The 17317-nt window shown below is 63.2% G+C and overlaps 8 protein-coding genes across 8 annotated transcripts; 6 read left to right on the top strand and 2 right to left on the bottom strand.

Annotated features, from left to right (window-relative positions):
* Positions 1–97: 97 nt before the first annotated feature.
* AMSG_01291 (uncharacterized protein) lies at positions 98–694 on the top strand (the record flags this gene model as incomplete). Its single annotated transcript, XM_013906444.1, has 1 exon — positions 98–694. One exon carries the CDS (start codon positions 98–100, stop codon positions 692–694), a length of 597 nt encoding a protein of 198 aa, XP_013761898.1.
* A 407-nt stretch (positions 695–1101) lies between these two features.
* AMSG_01290 (uncharacterized protein) lies at positions 1102–3364 on the top strand. The gene has a single exon (XM_013906443.1). It carries the CDS (start codon positions 1125–1127, stop codon positions 3282–3284), a length of 2160 nt encoding a protein of 719 aa, XP_013761897.1. The 5' UTR covers positions 1102–1124; the 3' UTR covers positions 3285–3364.
* A 126-nt stretch (positions 3365–3490) lies between these two features.
* On the top strand, positions 3491–6349 carry AMSG_01289 (translation elongation factor G). Its single transcript, XM_013906442.1, has 3 exons — positions 3491–3630; positions 3857–5663; positions 6002–6349. The coding sequence occupies exons 1-3, from the start codon at positions 3511–3513 to the stop codon at positions 6322–6324; spliced, it is 2250 nt and encodes a 749-aa protein (XP_013761896.1). The 5' UTR covers positions 3491–3510; the 3' UTR covers positions 6325–6349.
* A 141-nt stretch (positions 6350–6490) lies between these two features.
* On the top strand, positions 6491–7278 carry AMSG_01288 (uncharacterized protein; the record flags this gene model as incomplete). The annotated part of the gene is made up of 2 exons (XM_013906441.1): positions 6491–7000; positions 7066–7278. 2 exons carry the CDS (start codon positions 6491–6493, stop codon positions 7276–7278), a joined length of 723 nt encoding a protein of 240 aa, XP_013761895.1.
* Positions 7279–7397: 119 nt separating this feature from the next.
* On the bottom strand, positions 7398–8511 carry AMSG_01287 (uncharacterized protein). The gene has a single exon (XM_013906440.1). It carries the CDS (start codon positions 8227–8229, stop codon positions 7465–7467), a length of 765 nt encoding a protein of 254 aa, XP_013761894.1. The 5' UTR covers positions 8230–8511; the 3' UTR covers positions 7398–7464.
* Positions 8512–9343: 832 nt separating this feature from the next.
* On the top strand, positions 9344–13707 carry AMSG_01286 (TKL protein kinase). The gene has a single exon (XM_013906439.1). It carries the CDS (start codon positions 10704–10706, stop codon positions 13617–13619), a length of 2916 nt encoding a protein of 971 aa, XP_013761893.1. The 5' UTR covers positions 9344–10703; the 3' UTR covers positions 13620–13707.
* A 195-nt stretch (positions 13708–13902) lies between these two features.
* Positions 13903–14842, top strand: AMSG_01285 (60S ribosomal protein L30). Its single transcript, XM_013906438.1, has 2 exons — positions 13903–13940; positions 14512–14842. Exons 1-2 carry the CDS (start codon positions 13920–13922, stop codon positions 14824–14826), a joined length of 336 nt encoding a protein of 111 aa, XP_013761892.1. The 5' UTR covers positions 13903–13919; the 3' UTR covers positions 14827–14842.
* A 46-nt stretch (positions 14843–14888) lies between these two features.
* AMSG_01284 (phosphatidylinositol transfer protein 1) lies at positions 14889–17125 on the bottom strand. The gene is made up of 2 exons (XM_013906437.1): positions 17085–17125; positions 14889–16571 (listed from the first exon to the last, which is right to left on the bottom strand). The coding sequence occupies exons 1-2, from the start codon at positions 17102–17104 to the stop codon at positions 14909–14911; spliced, it is 1683 nt and encodes a 560-aa protein (XP_013761891.1). The 5' UTR covers positions 17105–17125; the 3' UTR covers positions 14889–14908.
* Positions 17126–17317: the final 192 nt, after the last annotated feature.

Below are 17317 nucleotides of genomic sequence, written 5' to 3'. Positions count from 1 at the left end.
AAGAATGTCTAGTACCCGAGTCTTCCCCCTCCCTCACCCCCCCCGCCCCCCCCCCCCCTTCCCTCCCCTCTAACCATACGCACGCAGTCTTGTCATCATGAGCTACCTGGAGAAGAACTTTGCCTTTTACGCCTCTTACCACTCGGACACCATCAATGTTGCGGTTCATATTATCTGTGTATGGCCGCTGCTGTGGACAGGCCAGGCCATGCTCGCCTTGCTTGCTCTGCCTGGGCCCGTGGCCGAGGCCGTCGATTCCGCACTCCCGCCTGCAGTCGCGCCGTATGCTGGTGCAAACTGGGCCCTTGTCGGCACGCTTGTCTACGTGCTGTACTACATCGTGCTCGATCATAAGGCCGGCTTCCTTGCGGCTGCCCTCGTCGTCGCAGGCAACGCCGCTGCCAACCACCTCGTCGCCACCTATCCCGGTGAGCTCGTCCTCAAGGCTGCCGCAGGCATCCACATCGGCTGCTGGGTTGCTCAGATCGCCGCGCACAAGATCTTTGAGGGCCGCGCACCCGCTCTTCTCGACAACCTCGCGCAGGCCTTCCTCATGGCCCCGTACTTTGTCATGCTCGAGATCATCATGCACCTCGGCTACGAGCCGTCTCCGGGCTTTATCAAGCGCGCCACCGCCCGCGCTGCGGAGGCTCGCGCCGAGTTTGAGGCCTCTCAGAAGACCAAGGCCTCTTGAGCCGAGGACAGATCGATCTGCACCGGCTCGGCTCGGCTCGTCCCACCACACCCTTTCATCGAGGTAAACGAAAAAACCTTTGCTCCTCCGCCGTCGACCAAGTCGTCCCCACCTCCAGGCTATGTACTCTCCGGCGAGACGATGACTCAGGTCTGCAGCCTTGGGGTGGGGTTGGAAGAGAGGATACACCTGGATTAGCCCTGTGTGCTCAATAGCCACAGCATCAGCGGGTTGGCCGATCTGATCTGTCGCGGGGGCAAGAGGTGTGGAGTGGTCGGCCGGTCCGGTGGTGGCAGGGCGGTCGACGACGCGTCAGGCAACTCAGCATTGAGCAGGTGAGTTGAAGGGGAGGGCGGAGGCAGAGGTTGCTGTTGGCAAGCGAGGAGAACGTAGGCCACTTGACTGCGCGTGCTTGCCATTCGCTGTGCGGATGTCTGCTGCACCGCCGACGTCGAGCATGCAAGCCCATGGGTCAGACGGTGGCTTTGTGGCCATGCCGCCGCATCACGCCAAGCTCCCTCCCTCGCTGCGGGCCGTCAAAGAGGCCCATGCTGCTCTGGCCGCATCGTTCCCGCTCGAGCCACTCCAAGCTCTGGCTTCGGGTGGAGGATCTACTGATGCTGCTGGCGAGGCCTCGGCTCCGGGTGGTTCTGCTGGCGTCGGCACTCCTGCCGGTGATGCAGCTGCCGAGGAGGTTGAGACGGCGGTGGTGATGCTGCGGGCGTGGGTGGCGCTGGACTCGTGCAACTTGCTCACGGGCCTCACCTCGATCATTCGGGCGGTCAAGGAGGCGTGTGATGTGGTCTCGGCGAGCAACTCGGTGAACTGGATGACAACGCTGCGGACGGCAGAGGTGGTGCTGTACGTCAAGGCTGGGCTTGTCTTGCTCGGCATCATCACACAGGCCATCCTCGACCACTCGGTTGATCTGCTCCGGGAGGAGGGCTACTGGCAAGCCCAGGCCATGTCGCCCATGTCATTCTGGTTTCAGTCGCTTCCAGTCCGCATCTTTGGCGGTGTGGCGGCGCGGCTGCGCGGCGAAGCCGGTGATGAGGCGGCGGGTGCCGCGGGCGCGGGCGCGGGCGGAGCCGAGAGCGGCGGCAATGTCGGCGGCGAAGGGCGGCATGGGCGGCGCGGGCGGCGTGAAGGCGTGGTGGCGTGGCTGGGGCGGGCGGTGCCGCTCCGAATTCGTTCGCCGATCGGGTTTCTCCAGCGGTGGCGGGCCGGCGAGGTGGCGTTCTCGACTGAGGTCTCTGTCCGCGACACACTCAGCGGCATTGCACGCCTGCAGGACACGTTACTGCCACATCTGGGGCGGTGCGTCATGCTTGTGTCGTCGATCTCGCGGGTGTGCGCGGCGGCGCCGACGGCAGCCGTGCTCAACGACCTCACGCGGTTCACCCTTGTGACCGTGCTGGACATGGCAGCCGGGGTGCGATCTGCGGCACTCGAGGCGCCGCCGGCGGTGCGGTACGCGTGCGACGCCGAGTTTCTGGATGATCTCACGGCACTGGTGGCGGTGGCAGAGAGCGAGCAGCTGAAGCGCGCGTCGTCGTCGTCGGACGACCGGCTGGTAGCACCAGGCGCAGCGGCGTCTGCGGAGCGTGTCCGGATGTACCTTCCACTGCTGGGGGCCATCGCTGAGGCGTCGCACTGCGGGCTGGTGCTCGACGAGCTCCACGAGCCGCTGCGGATCCCGTCGCACTGGTTCCGGCGGTGGCCGCACTACCTCGTTGGCGCCGTCGGCGCCTTTGTCCTCTACCGGCAGGTCTTCCAGCGACGGGCGTCAATTGCAGCGTCGATGGTCGACATGTGGGAGACGAGCGTGGTCTTTGTCCAGCGGCGGGTGGTCGAACCTCTCCGCGACATTTACGCCACGATCCGCTACGACGCATCCAAGGTCGGCCTCATGTCCGCGCAGTCGCTCATGGCGGACACCGAGTCGCTCAAGCGAATGGTGGCCGACTTTGTGGTCGAGCACCGCAACGACGCCGATGTTGACGCCGTTCTCGCCGCCGCCGAGGCCGGTGACATCACTGTCGTCATGCGCGAGTACGAGACCGGCATCCGCAAGCCGATTGCCGGCCTGCTCTTTGGCTCGATGCTGCGGACCATCCTCATCCAGGTCCAGAAGCAAAAGGTCGACGTCGACCGGGCCATGGCGGCCCTTGACCAGATCATGCGCTCAAATGAGCTCAACTTTCAGCTCATTGCTGCCATCCCGGCCCTCGTCGTCTTTGGCTGGCTCTTCCGCGCAACCTCGGGCCTTGTCTTCTCCTCAGCCCAGTCAGCGTCGACCCGCAGCCTCCATCGCGAGCTGCGACTCGCCGTCCGCCGCGTTGAGATCATGCTCAACGACAACATGGCCGAGACTGAGTCGCTTTCGCTCCTTGAGCACGGCGCGCTCGTTATTCTCGTCCACAAGCTCTGGGTCCTTGCCCGCCGGCTGCCAGCCTCGGTGCGCTCTCGCTTTGAGGACGACATCCGCATGCTCCTCCTCACCTCGCATCCGATCCCGCGCAAGCTCGCCACCCTCCATCGGATGTATCGCCAGTATGACTTTATGCACACCTCGCGATGGAGGGCCTGAGGCGGTTATCGGTCCCGCGGTTGACTGTGTGACGATCTGGTTCGAGTTTGCGCGGTCAGAGGTAAACACCGCGACCATGGTGTTTGTGCGCTTGATGGCAACGATTGCGGGGAGAGGCGATTCATAGATTGACTTTGGCTCAGCCACTGCGGCTGTGCCGGCCGATGGCTGGCTGCCGAAGGCAAAGGAGCCGTCGTTGGGCCACATTTCTCTCATCACTCAAACAATGTGGCGGGCAGCTGGGCTGGTGGGCCGCTGCATCCTCGCCACACAGACTGCACCGTCAATGGCAGCCACCGTCTTCCGGGCGGCAGCCATGTCGACGACAGCAGGCGGTGTTATCGACGTACGTCACGTGTTCCGGCTACTTTTCTCGACCTTGGCGAGAACGTGCGATTGAGCGTAGGCGAGGGCTGGGAGCCGGGGAGGGGGGGGTGCGAGGCTGTGGATGGCTGGCAACAAATCAAACGAGCGGATCCGATGACGCGCTTATTATTTTGCAGCATGTCGGCGGGAGGGGGAGGGGGAGCATACTCACGCTTGAGTCTTTGAACGACGACGATGGACAATAGCCGCGGCGGATGCGGAACATCGGAATTGCGGCGCATGTGGATTGCGGCAAGTCGACGGTGACCGAGCGTGTGCTGTACTACACCGGGCGGATCCGTGAGATGCACGAGGTGCGCGGCAAGACGGGCAAGGGTGCGACGATGGACTCGATGGACCTGGAGCGTGAGAAGGGCATCACGATTGCATCTGCGGCGACGTACACACAGTGGCGCCGGCGTGATGCTGAGGAGGACACGCACATCAACATCATTGACACGCCTGGCCATGTCGACTTTACAATCGAGGTCGAGCGCGCGCTGCGCGTGCTTGACGGAGCGGTCATGCTGCTCTGCGGCGTGTCGGGCGTCCAGTCGCAGACGATGACGGTGGACAAGCAGATGCGGCGGTACTCTGTCCCGCGAATCACGTTTATCAACAAGCTCGACCGCGCAGGCGCCGAGCCGGACACGGTCATCGAGCAGCTGCGGTCCAAGGTGCAGCTCAACGCGGCTGCGACCCAGGTCCCGATTGGGCTGGAGGACGAGCACAAGGGCGTGATTGATGTGGTGACGATGGAGGCGATCACGTTTGCGGCGGAAGACCAGGGCGCGCGGCCGGTGTACTCGTCGGACCTCTCGGGCCTCCCGTCGGAGCTTGTCGACGACGCGCACCTCAAGCGCGGCATGCTGCTCGAGGCGCTGGCGGATGTCGACGACGACATTGCGGAGATTGTGCTCAACGACGAGGAGCCGTCAGTGGCGGACATCAAGGCGGCCATCCGGCGGTCGACGCTTGCCATGAACTTCACGCCGGTCCTCATGGGCTCGGCATTTAAGAACAAGGGTGTGCAGCCGCTGCTCGACGCCGTTGTCGACTACCTTCCATCGCCGCTCGACGTGGTCAACACGGCACTCGACCTGCGCAACGACGAGGCCTCGGTCGAGCTCATTACCGATGCGTCCAAGTCACTCATTGCGCTGGCGTTCAAGCTCGAAGACGGGCCGCACGGCACGCTGACGTACATGCGGGTGTACCAGGGTACACTCAAGAAGGGCGACTTTGTGTTCAATGTCTCGCGCGACGAAAAGGTCAAGGTCAACCGCCTGGTGCGGATGCACGCGGCGTCGATGGAGGACATTACGGTGGCAGGCGCCGGCGACATTTGCGCGACCTTTGGCGTCGACTGCGCGTCGGGCGACACGTTCTCGTCGTCGCGCGACGTGTGGCTCTCCATGACCTCGATGCACGTGCCGGACCCGGTCATTTCGCTTTCTATCAAGCCCAAGTCGTCGACCAACTCGGCTAAGTTCTCCAAGGGCCTCGGCCGCTTCCAGCGTGAGGACCCGACGCTGCGGGTCTCGTACGACGATAAGACCAAGGAGACCGTGATCTCTGGCATGGGCGAGCTCCACCTCGAGGTCTATGTCGAGCGCCTCAAGCGCGAGTACGGCGTTGAGACCGAGACCGGCCGCCCGCGGGTCTCGTTCAACGAGGGTGCCACGACCAAGGTTCCATTCAACTACACCCACAAGAAGCAGTCGGGTGGCTCGGGCCAGTTTGGCCGCGTCATCGGCTACATCGAGCCGCTGACCGACGAGGAGGTCGCTGATGGCGAGACCTTTGTCTTTGAGGACGCCACCGTCGGCAACAACATTCCGCCGCAGTTCCTTCCCGCTGTTGAGAAGGGCTTCCGCGAAGCCGTCGAGAAGGGTCCGCTGACGGGCCATCCCATCGTCGGCGTCCGCGTCGTTCTCCAGGACGGTCTCGCCCATGCTGTCGACTCGAACGAGATGGCGTTCAAGATCGCCGCCCGCTCCGCTTTCCAGGAGGGTACGTATATGCCATTGCCTCCCCCCCCCCCCCTCCCCCCTTTCCTTTCCCTATTCCCTATTCCTAGGCGGCCCGTAGGCCGTGGTGGTGGCTTGTCAGTGATGACTGCCAAATCTCGTAGTGGATCCTTGTGTGTGGCGAGTTTGTTGCCGCCACGCGAAGCGCAAGGTCCCGATGATGAGATTCCGATTTGAATTCCTCGATCTGAGACAAGTCACCACCTGCGGCGGCCGAGCGCCAAGCTCATCCCCCCCGGCCCCCCCTTCCAGCTATTCTCACCTTTGTCCGCTACTCACCTTTCCTCATGCCTTGTTTTTCTTGCTCCTTTCGATGCACAGCGTTCCTCGAGGCCAACCCGATTGTCCGCGAGCCTGTGATGAAGGTCGAGTGCGAGGCGCCGTCCGAGTTCCAGGGCGCGGTTGCCGGCCAGCTTGCGCAGCGCAAGGGCGTGGTGACCAACTCGGAGACGATGGGCGGCTACGTCCGCCTTGTCGCCGACGTTCCGCTCAACCAGATCTTTGGCTACTCGACCGATCTGCGGTCGGCGACCCAGGGCAAGGGCGAGTTTTCGATGGAGCTTCTCGAGTTCCGGCCCGTGGATGGGCAGACCCAGAAGGAGCTCCAAGAGCAGTTTGCCAAGGAGCGGTCGGCCGAGTCGTAATGGATTCGCCGAGCCGCCCCCCCCCCCCCCCCCCCCCCCCCAAATGGGGAGTGTCATTTGGCCTCAAAAGCCGACCGCGCATCGGATCCACAACTCCAGCGTCGGTCTCAATAACACCACAACGTAACCAATCCTCTTGCTTGACCGTGCTAGCAACTGCTTAGTAATGGCATCGTACACCGGACTTGCGGTTTCTGACGAGATCCTCAAAGACAAGCTCGAGCTCGAGCTGCCCGGACGGGCGGGTGAGGACTCGGCAGACGGCGCGACGGGGGTGACAACGCGGGCGGTCGATGGAGTCGACGGCGTGACGGTGAGCGATGGCGTGCTGACGGCGGCACAGTGTGCAGCGCTCATCGAGCAGGGCTTTGGCGAACGGGCATCGTCGCACCCGGTCATGTGGCGGCGGTGGGCCGACGATCCCGAGGCCGAGGAGCGCAAGCTCGGGCGGCGGACCATCTTCTCGTCGCCCGAGGCTGCGGCGGTGATGTGGGAGTTTGTCTCGGATCTGGTGCCCGAGACTGTGGAGACGACGACCGGCGGCGACCGGCAGGTGTGGGCCAAGCGTGGGCTCTCGCCACGGCTCAAGTTTATCACCTATGCGACTCGGCAAGACTTTCCTTCCCACTACGACGGCCCGTACGTCGAGTCGCCGCAGCGGCAGTCGTTCTTCTCGGTCCTTTCTACCTCTCGACGGCCGGCGGCTTGCTCGATCGGGCTCGCGACCACCGCGGCGGCGAGCTGGAGTTTCTGGCGCGAAGCTCCAAGTTTGCCGATCCGTCCGAGTGTGAGGTTGTGGCGTCGGTGCCGCCTGCTGCCGGGCGGGTTGTCATCATGCCGCATCGCCGGCTGCACAAGTCGTCGCCGGTCAAGGGCGGGCGCAAGTACATGATCCGGTGCGACGCTGTCTACGATCTTGTTGAGAGTGAGCAGGTCGATGCCGCCACTGATTGAAGAGGGGGTTGAGCTGGGGCTGAACTGTGCATGTGGAACAAGGGTCTCTAAACTCTCCGAGGAGCGTGACTGGGCAATCCGCTACTTCATCGCGCAGCATCCGCACGCTACGTCTCGAGTTGGGAAAATTGTGCTTTAACTACTGGGAGGTCTTGCATTGCTCAGGGCAGGCAAAGGCAGGCGAAGCTAGGCAAGACCACGCTGGCGCTTGGCCGGCCGGGCGTCGTCGTCGTCCGGGAGCGAGCCGATGCGCTCGCGGCAAAAGGCCTCGAGGAGGGCGATGCGGGCGCGGAGAGCGTCGTTCTCGTTGGAGAGAGCCTCGTTCTTGGCCTTGAACTGGTTGAGCTGATTGGCCTTGGCCATTTGCTTGGCACGGCGCTTCTCGCGGGCGACGGCGGCCGACTGGCGGTTCTTGGCCCGCTTGCGGATGCGCTTCTCCTCCTCGGTGAGGTCGCGCGGCTTTGCCTGGAGCAAGCGCTGGATAACTTCCTCGGGCACGTCATCCTTTCGCGCGAGGAGGTGCGGGTCAACCGGCTCGTCGTCGGCGTTGGGCGTCCGCTTGCGCTTGGCCACGCGGCGGTTGGTTGCCTGCGGCGAGCGGCTCGACTCGAGCGACGGCGGCGCCGGCGAGTACGACGCCGAGCGCGAGGCCGGCGAGTACGAGCTAGCCGGCGAGTAAACGCTTGTCGACGGAAGCGGGTCAGCCTCGGGCGACGGCGCAATGTCCATGTCAAGCGTCGGGAGCGTGCAGTCGCCGAGCCAATCGTTCAGCGCCACGTCGCCGACGGCCGGCGGCATGGCGGCATGGTCGCCGAAGCCAAAGGCGGGGAGCGGCGGAAGAGAATCGTCACCGAGCCGCGGCGAGAGGAGTTCAAGCGAGGAGTTGTTGAACAAGTCAATGCCTGTGGCCAGCGAGGCCGTGGCGAGCGGAGGTGCAGCGGAAAGCGACATTGCTGACGTCGGCGATGGATGCAGGAACAGAAAGACGGACCAAGGGGGGGAGGGGGGGGGGGTACGGGCGGGCTGGGGTCACACAAGGCGACACAGAAGACAGACCGGGACCGAAAGGAGGGAGGGGGAGGAAGAGTTAGAACACAGGGGACGCCAACAAGCACACTCCGAAGAAGATGGAGTGGGTGTTGAGCGTGGGAAAGGTGAAGGAGGGGGACGCAAGCGGCGCGTGGAAAGAACGGCCGGAGGTGTTCCCTTCGAGAAAAAAGGTGAGAGTTGAGTCTGGCGGGGTTCGTCGGACGGAGGAAGTCTCGTGTGCGCCACGAGTGTGTGGCTTAGCTGTCACCAACCATTCAGCTAGCCATGGTCATCGTCATTGCCATCATCCACAGCCTCGCCGCCATCATGGGTGACCCAACTAGATCGCCACCGCCTAGGCGGCCAGTAGAGTCGTAGCCTCGTCATCAGTCTGGGCTACGGCTGTAATGGTTGCTTGCATTGGAGGGGCAGCGTCGACGACATCCGGCTCGACGGTACGTGCACGGAAGGCGGCTTCGCCAGGGTAGTTCTACATCAGGGAAGCTGTTCGCTATCGGTAGGTCACATGCGCACAGCACATCTACGCGACGGCCAGATATTGCCCCGTTACGCAAGTTTCCATGCTGTGCCGCCGAGTTCTCGAGTTGAAGCCGTCACGATGGCAGAATGCGACACGATAGCCCAGGGAGTGATCCTTGATGAAGATGTCAACCGCACCAAATGGCTCGACCTGCCTCAAGAGGCATCGCACTGATGTTGTACCCAGCTGTAGGCTGTTTGACGATGTGGATGCGGCGAAACTTGCCTCGCACGCTCATGTTGGTGGTGGAGCTGTGACAAGAGTTTGCAATGGAGTGGCCGGCATGCGCACAATGTCCCAATATTCCCCACCACCAGGCAGCGCACCCTCTGCCCCACGCTTCTTGCTACTTTCTGGGCTCCTCCTCCCCCCTCCCTATCCCCCCCCTCTTCCTTGCCATATACAAGCTCCTTACGCACTCGCCTTCCTTCTGCACTCATCCGATCCCCTCGCACTCCTTCCATCCACTCGCCACTGTTGCGTTGCCACTGGCCGGAAGCAATGCCAATTTCCCCGCTGTTGTCGTGCCACCGCACCAAGGCTTTCCGAGTGGTTATCACTCAACTCGAACCACATTGGCCATGGCGAAAGAGCGGGCTGTAGCCTCGTGCATGACGGCTACAAGCAGTCTACACCAGAAGCTTATGGCATGGACTTTGGTGCTCCTTGTTGTGACTGCTTTGTTGGTCGGCAAGGCTGTCGCGTCAGTTGAGGCGCCCGACATGCGTGTTGTTTTCGATACCACCGATGGCTCCGCCCTCACCCGTTTTCAACGCTACCTCATCTCCGAGTACAACAGCGTGGCAAACGCAAGTGCTGGCGAGAGCTTCCTCACCGAGTTCCGGATCAACTTTCCGGCCGATCCACAAGTATATCAGACCATGGTCTCCTCGCTCCTCACGCCCGACCTGGTGAATCTCTACAATGGGCCCGGCCGTCTCGAGTCGATCGATGCCGGACTCTACGTCGACCTCACCGATGTTTGGGACGAGGTTGGCATGACAGGCGATGCGCTTCCGGCTGCCGAGGCCTTTTGCACCGGCGCCGACGGTCGCAAGTACGGCATGCCCATCGCCGGCTCGGCCAACCTCTGCATGTACAACAAAGCCCTTTTTGCCAGCCATGGCATCTTTGCGGACGATCTGCCAACTACCTGGTCGGGCTTCCGGGCTCTCTGCGCCAAGCTCCAGGCTGCCGGCCAGGGCTGCCTCGGCAACGACCTCAGCTTCATGGCGCCGTCGCCGATATTCGACTACCTCTTCATTCGCATGCACGGCAACGAGGCTTACGCCTCATTTGCCTCGTCAAACATGACGTTTGTCGATCCGCGCGTCACTGCCACCTTTGACGCCCTACTGACGCTTGTTGGCGACGGCGCGTTTGTCGTCAAGCCAGGAGCGGAGCCGCCAAATCTTGTCGACGCCTCTGCGCTGGCAACCGGCGAAGCTGCCATGTTCTGCGGCTTTGAGTCGGTGGCCGCCCTCGCTGTGTTGTTTGGACTGCCCGAGGACGATCTCGGCGCCTTTCCGTTTCCTGTTGACTACGATGGGCCGGGCGCGAGTGCCGGGCCGGGCATGGCCACCGACGCTGCCATCGGCGGCATTGTGGTCTACGGCTTGCCCATCAACTCGCGGCTTGTGGCGTCGGCCAAGGCTGCGCTGCGGGTCATGGGCAGTTCAAGCTATCAGCGTGCCGGCCTTGCCGGCCTTGCGGGTGCCTTTCCGCTTCGCATCTCACTTGCCGACGCCATCGAGGCCAACCGGACCCGTGTCGGGTACAACATGTACGCGTCGGCCGGTGCCTCGGTTCTCCGGACCTCGATGTCTGGTTTTGGCTTTGTCAACATCATTACCCAATGGCAGCAGCTCATGATCGAAGTGGTGACGGCGCAGAACGCCTCTGTCGCCTCTGCCGCGATCACCGCTGCGCTGCCGCAGCTCGAGGCGCTGCGTGTTGCCGCCGTCCTGAAGCGAGCGTCGGCGCCGCTCGCGTCGCCGCCATCGGGCGCGTTCCGCAACCCGATTGTCATCACGCTCGAGACGCTCACCTCATCTGCCGCCATCCATTACACCCTGGATGGATCGCTCCCAACCGGAGCCTCGCCCGTGTACTCGGAGCCGATCATGCTCTCGACCTCGGGCACAATCGATCTGCGCGCGGTTGCCATCGCGCCCGGCCTCGGCAACTCGGATGTGACCACGACATCGTACATCATGGCACTCGATGCGCCGAGCAAGTCGTCGAACACCGCACTCATCCTTGCTGTTGTACTCTCGCTTGTTGCCGTCGCCGTCCTCGTCGGCGTCGCCGCTGGCTGCTTTTTTACCGGCGCAAGTCGGTGACCTACAAGCTCAGCTCCGACTCGGAGCTGGTAATCGACGCCAACGAGCTGGTCATCGGCTCTGCCGTTGGCGAGGGTTCGTTTGGCACCGTGTACGCTGGAACGTGGCGGGCCACCGCTGTGGCAGTCAAGCGGACGCGGTGCGTCGAGCTCTCGGGGCGGCAGCTGCGTGAGTTTGTGGACGAGGCGAGCATGCTCATGCGGCTTCGGCATCCCAACGTTGTCATTTTTATGGGCATCACCCTCGAGCCGCCGCAGCTGGTCACCGAGTTTATGGACCGTGGCACGCTCTACGACGTGCTCCACGCGCCGGACCTCTTCCTCGACCCGTCGATCATGTTCAAGTGGGCGCATAACATGACCCAGGGCATGCAATATCTCGCCCACGCCGGTGTCATTCACTCGGACTTTAAGTCGCTCAATGTGCTCTTCGACACGTCTTGGGTGCCCAAGATTGCCGACTTTGGCATGTCGTCGGTCAAGGCGGCGGCGGCCTCCGTCCCCACCGAAACGGCCAAGGACGAAAAGCTGGCCAAGGCCTCGTCCCGCAACGCCATCAATCCAGCTACCTCGGTTGCCTCGTCGGCGTTTTCGTCGCTTGGCACTGCAGCGGGTCACAATGGTTCGCGGCAGAATGTGGGCACGCTATTCTGGACCGCGCCCGAAGTCCTCTCCTCCGGCCCGGAGAGCACGTCGTCCGCGTCGGACGCTTACTCGCTCGGCCTCACGCTGTACGAGCTGGCGACGCGCTCGAATTTGTTCCCAGGTGAGAATCCGCTCGCGGTGGCACTCGACGTAATGGATGGCCGCCGGCCGTCGCTGGACAAGATCCTGCCTGGGCTCGCCCCGCTCGTCCCGCTCATCACCCAGCTCTGGCGCCAGTCGCCCGGGGATCGCCCAACCTTTGATGCGCTGGCAGTCTCGCTCGCTGAGCTCTACTCGCCACAGGCTGTCGTCTACCCATCGTCGGCCGAGGCGCCATCGGGCAATCTCGTTCTGTGCAAGGTGGTTTGCATCCATGCCACCCAGATGCTGCTTGCCTCGCCGTCGTCGGCCGAGACGGCCTTTACCGCCTTTCATACCAGTATGGACAAGCTCGCTCGCCGAATCGGCATGGCCAAGATCGACTGGGCCCTGGACTCGCAGACGCTCGCAGCCCAAGCGCCAGAGTGCATCACCGCCTTCGTCTCTCAGATTGCAGTAGTTGTCGAGGCCGCCGGCCCGGTCGCCGTCGTCTTTACTCGCGGTGAGGTGGCCAAAGCCGGCGGTATGCTCACCGGCGACGGCATTGTGCGCATCGAGAAGTTGATCTCCACCCTGTACTACGGTGAGCCGTATCGGGTTGCGCCGACCACGCTCTCCGTCTTTATCACCGCTGACATTGTCTCGGAGATCACGTCGTCGGTCTCGACGCACGGCCTCTCGTTTGTCGCCCCGGACGAGGTGCTGGACGACTCTGTGGTCCAGATCCTCCGCAGCGGCGACGAGCCGTCGCCACTCGACACCGGCCTGCCCTCTCTGCCTATGTCGCCCGATGCGGCGACCGAGATGGCCCGGCTCACCGTCAGCGATTGGCTTGTTCCCCAGACCGACATCGCTCGCTACTTGGCCGAGTCGACCGACTCGTGGATGGGCTCGTACGCCATGAGCCATCCTGCCCGGCTCGCACCAGACGGGCCGAACGCTATCGTCAAGGTCTTCCTTCGGCAAAAGCTTCCGGTCGCAGATCTCATCCTCACGGCTGTCCTTGCGGCGTCAGCCGCCAAGGCCGCGCTCATGGACTCGTCAGGCCTGCTGGTGGGGCCGATCCACGCCTGCTTTTCCCGCCCCTACATCAGCCTCATTTTCCCGGCCTATCCGCGCGGCTCGCTCGCCGACGTGCTGTCAACCATCTCGCCCGACAACGCCATGACCGTTGCGATCTCGCTCGCCGAGACTCTCGACGTCCTGCACAAGGTGACCAAGCGCGGCCACGGCGCGCTGCGCCCGTCCAACGTCATCATTGTCACCAACGAGACTGGCGACGCGACGAAGCCGGCCGTCCGGCTCATCGACTATGGCCTCTCAGCCATCAAATCCAACATGGGTACCATGACCATGATTCCCTCGGTCGCGTACATGTCGCCCGAGGACATCCGCGGCTCGGCAGCGACCATCACCGGCGACATTTTTGTGCTTGGCTCGCTCCTCTACGAGATTGTCGCCCGTGAGCCGCCGTTCCAGGGCACCAACGCCCTCGAGGTCGGCTACCGCATCTCAACCGGATACCGCCCCGACGCCGCTGCCCGCATCAGCGACGCCACCCTAGCCGACCTCATCACTGCCTGTTGGTCTGACGACCCAGCTCAGCGCCCGTCGCTCGAGCATATCACCCACATCCTTCGCACCTCGGTCGTGTCGTTCAAAGCCAAGCCACCGACGAGAAGGTAACAGCGTGACCTCAACTGCTCTGGCTCATCGCCATCAATCGCAATCTTCTAACAAATGTGCCTTAAAGCTATACATCAGATGCTATCTATCACCCATGGCCCGACATCACCCGCCCGCTCATCAGTAGCTCACTTGGCCCAAGCAGAGGTGAGGCGAGGCGAGACGAGGCCTCTCTGCCAATCAAATCATTCTTCCGTTTCATTCGCCGCCAGTGACTATTCGCTCGTCACATCATTCGTTTTCCATCAACGACTTCGTTCGTTCCCAAGCCACTTTCACACCTCTCCACACACAGACACAATGGTTGCCACGAAGAAGAAGGTACGTCTTCCTCCCAGTCGCCCCCCTCCCCCCCTGCCCTCCACATACAACACATACCCTCCCCCCCTCCCCCCCTCCCCCCCCTACCCGCTCTACTACTGCTCGTACTTCAAGCCCGCCTTCTCCGTCCCCCTCCCGCCTCCGCTTTGCCCACACCGCCTCGCCTTGGACGGATGGAATTTGGCGTCTGATGCCTCGGCCTCGCCGCGGCACTCTGCCTCCCCGCCACGGGCAAGCATGCGTCCGAGGCGACCACTCCCCGCACTACGAGCTTGGTTGCAGGATGCGGCAGGCATACGGGTGTTTGTGCAGAGGCAGGGCCGGTGTGTGTGTCGGTGTGAGGCTGTGGCGCGGTCGGCTATTTTCGCCCGGTTTTTGTATGATCCCGCCAGGTCTGGCCAAGGACCCCCTCGTCCCCCCGGCATGGCAGGCGGGCGGCAGGAGCAGCAGAAGCCGGTTGGGCATTTTGCCAGAGGCAGTATGCAGGGAGGAGGTTTCTTTGCGTGAGAGCGAGAGTATGCATGGAGAGGAAGAGACTCACTGAGCAAATGGCTTCCATCGGGTTCTGTAGGGCGGCTCTGAGTCGATCAACAGCCACCTCGCGCTGGTCATGAAGTCGGGCAAGTTCTGCCTCGGCTACAAGCAGACCCTCAAGGCGCTCCGTGCCGGCAAGGCCAAGCTTGTCCTGCTCTCGTCGAACACTCCCCCGCTTGTCAAGTCGGAGCTCGAGTACTACTCGATGCTCGCCAAGACTGGCGTCCACCACTACGACGGCACCAACAACGACCTCGGCGCCGCCTGCGGTCAGTACTTCCGCGTCTCGATGATGGCCGTCATCGACGAGGGTGACTCGGACATCATCCAGTCCATCCCTTCGGAGGCTTAAACCGAACCCAACCTACTGTTCCTCCTTACCCCCCCCCCCTCCCCCACTCCCGGTGCTGGTGCTGTTTGATTGCTAGCTGTTGTTACTCGGACGAAAACCATGACGAACCGCCGGTCTCAGCCCCCTTGCCATCATCGGGCTTGTCATTGTCATCAGCAGACTTCTTGGCCTCGCTTGTTGCTGCCCGCTTTGAGCGCTTGGACTTGGACTTGGACTTGGACTTGGGCTTGGCTTCATGGGTGGTGGTCGCCGACGCCGGCGCCGGGATGGCAACACCATGGGCACGGCCGTAGCCTGCCTCGCGAGCCCCAGCCGAGAGGGCACCGGGGCCCTCCTGGGCGGTGAAGAACTCATCCTGCGGATCATCGGTCGGCACGGCGACCTCGTCGAGCTCGGGCTCGCGACGGCGCGAGCGGCTCGACTTGGACTTGGCCTTGGACTTGGCCTTGGCAGTGCCATCGGCAGCATTGTCGTCGGCGTGGGAGCGGGCGTGATGTGCTCGGTGCTTGCGGCGCGAGCGGTGGCCCGAGCGCGGGGTACACGACGAGGCGCGTGATGAGGCCCGCGACGAGACCTCGGAGCGGCGCGAAAGCGCCGATGCCGACGTGTCCGATCCGGCGTCCGAGAGCGTGGTGCCATGCGAGCGGACGCGGGTGACCGCGAGCGAAGCGCGCGAGCCTGTCTCGTTGTCCCCACCGCCATGGCGCGAGCGGCGGCGATGCTTGCGGCGCGAGCGGCCCGAGGCGCGCGAACCGGCGTCATCGCCGTCGGCGGCGTGGATACGGATGGCGGTGGCCTTGGACTCGTCGGATGAAAGCTCATCAACCGACTCCTTGCCTTTGTCGCCGCGGCGCGAGCGGCGCGAGCGGCGCGGACTCTTCTCGGGCGTACCGGCGTCGCCACGGCCAGCCGCGGCGGCGTCAGCCTCAGCAGCCTCGATCTTTTCGGGCTTGGGCCGTGGAATCGGCGGGTCGTTGGAAATGTCCTCCTCTCGCAGCAGGCGCGCTGTCTGGTCCTCGTACGCGCGGATGTCAACCATGTCCCAGCCAAACCACTCGTCAATCCAGCAGAAGACCTGCCGGTGGAAGCGGGTAAAGAGCTTGCGCTCAAAGCCCTGCGCCCACCGCTCGACCTTGCCCTGCAGCCCCCAGTAGTTGAACTCGATGGTGACGAGCTTGTAGCATGTCATCAGCGGCTCGGTGGTCTTGGTCCAATCCGGGGCCGTCAGCTGTCCGCGCCCGGTCATTTCCGAGAGGAACAGCTTGGGATCCTCCTCTTCCTTGTAGTGCTTCTTGTCTACAAACTCGTCGTCGGCGGCAATGTCGATGTACACCACCTCGCGCTTCTCGAGCAGCTCGGGCGGGAGATCGAGCGCGTTGTCTGCGTCGGGCCCACCGGGCAGGTGCTGCGTCTCGATAATAAACTTGACCTTTTCTTGAAAGTACGGCGACGAGAGAATGGTCTTACAGTGTGGGAACCCGTTCCACGCCTTCTCCTCCAGCAGCAGTGCCGTCTTGGGCATGATCTTGCGGAGGAACGACGGGACGTTGCCACCAAGCTCATACGTCTTTTCCGTGTACTGTCCCTTGCCCATCTCGTCATCCTCATATGGCCGATTGACGAGCACGTCCACTCCAGAGCCATCGGTGTTCTTGCCCTCGGCCGTCGCCTGCCGCGACGCCTTGGCCGTTGCGTACAGCTGTCCGATCTGGAACTCATCGACCGTGACCGGCATGGGGATACGGCTGCATCATTATGGGTAAAGCGAGGAGGTGAGTGAGCAAGTGTGTGTGTGAGAGAGAGTGTGTGTGGGGTGGGAGAGGGGGGGGGAAGGGAGGAGGAGGGGGGCAGTGGCAGCCGCCGTCGAAAAACCATGTGCGACAGAGGGCGGGGTGGGGGGGGGGGCGAGGGCAGGGGAGGTGGGGGGCGGGGGGAGGCGGTGTGAGGAGGAGAAGGAGGGGATAACCAAGAATATATAGGGATGGGGGAGGGGAGGGGGGGGGGTAGCAGAGGGAGGGGAAGGGGGGGCGGCGGTGGGGGAGGGGAGGGGAGGGAGCGGCGGGCGGGAGGGAGGGCGAGGGTTGGCGTCCGTTCCACCGGCCGGGTGCTTCTTTCTCTCCACTGCAGCTGGGACAGGACTAGCCTGAGATGCGGAATTGAAGAAGGGAAGAGGGTGGGGGGGTGGGGGGATGGGAGGGGAGCATGTGTATACGTATATGGGGGTGAGAGGGTGAGGAGGGGCATGTGTCATTGCGTACAATTCTCGAATGAGTACCATGACTGGCAGCTGCTAACGAGCCGAGTGGTCGCTGTGTTGGGCTTGTTTGGGCCAGTGGTGGCAAACGAATTCGAACGGGTGATCGACTGACATGGTTTGCATGGCGCAGGTGTGTCATGCCCGCCCTTGCTGCTGGCGTGGCTGACGATGGCCACAGCAGCGGTTTTAGTCACGCAATGACGCAAAGACTGTCGCCCACTCTGGGACAAGAGG

The sequence above is a fragment of the Thecamonas trahens genome, assembly GCF_000142905.1.
Source record: "Thecamonas trahens ATCC 50062 unplaced genomic scaffold supercont1.5, whole genome shotgun sequence".
NCBI lineage: Eukaryota > Apusomonadida > Apusomonadidae > Thecamonas > Thecamonas trahens.
Note: the sequence above shows the minus strand (reverse complement) of the source record. Positions and strands in the feature narration are given on the sequence as shown.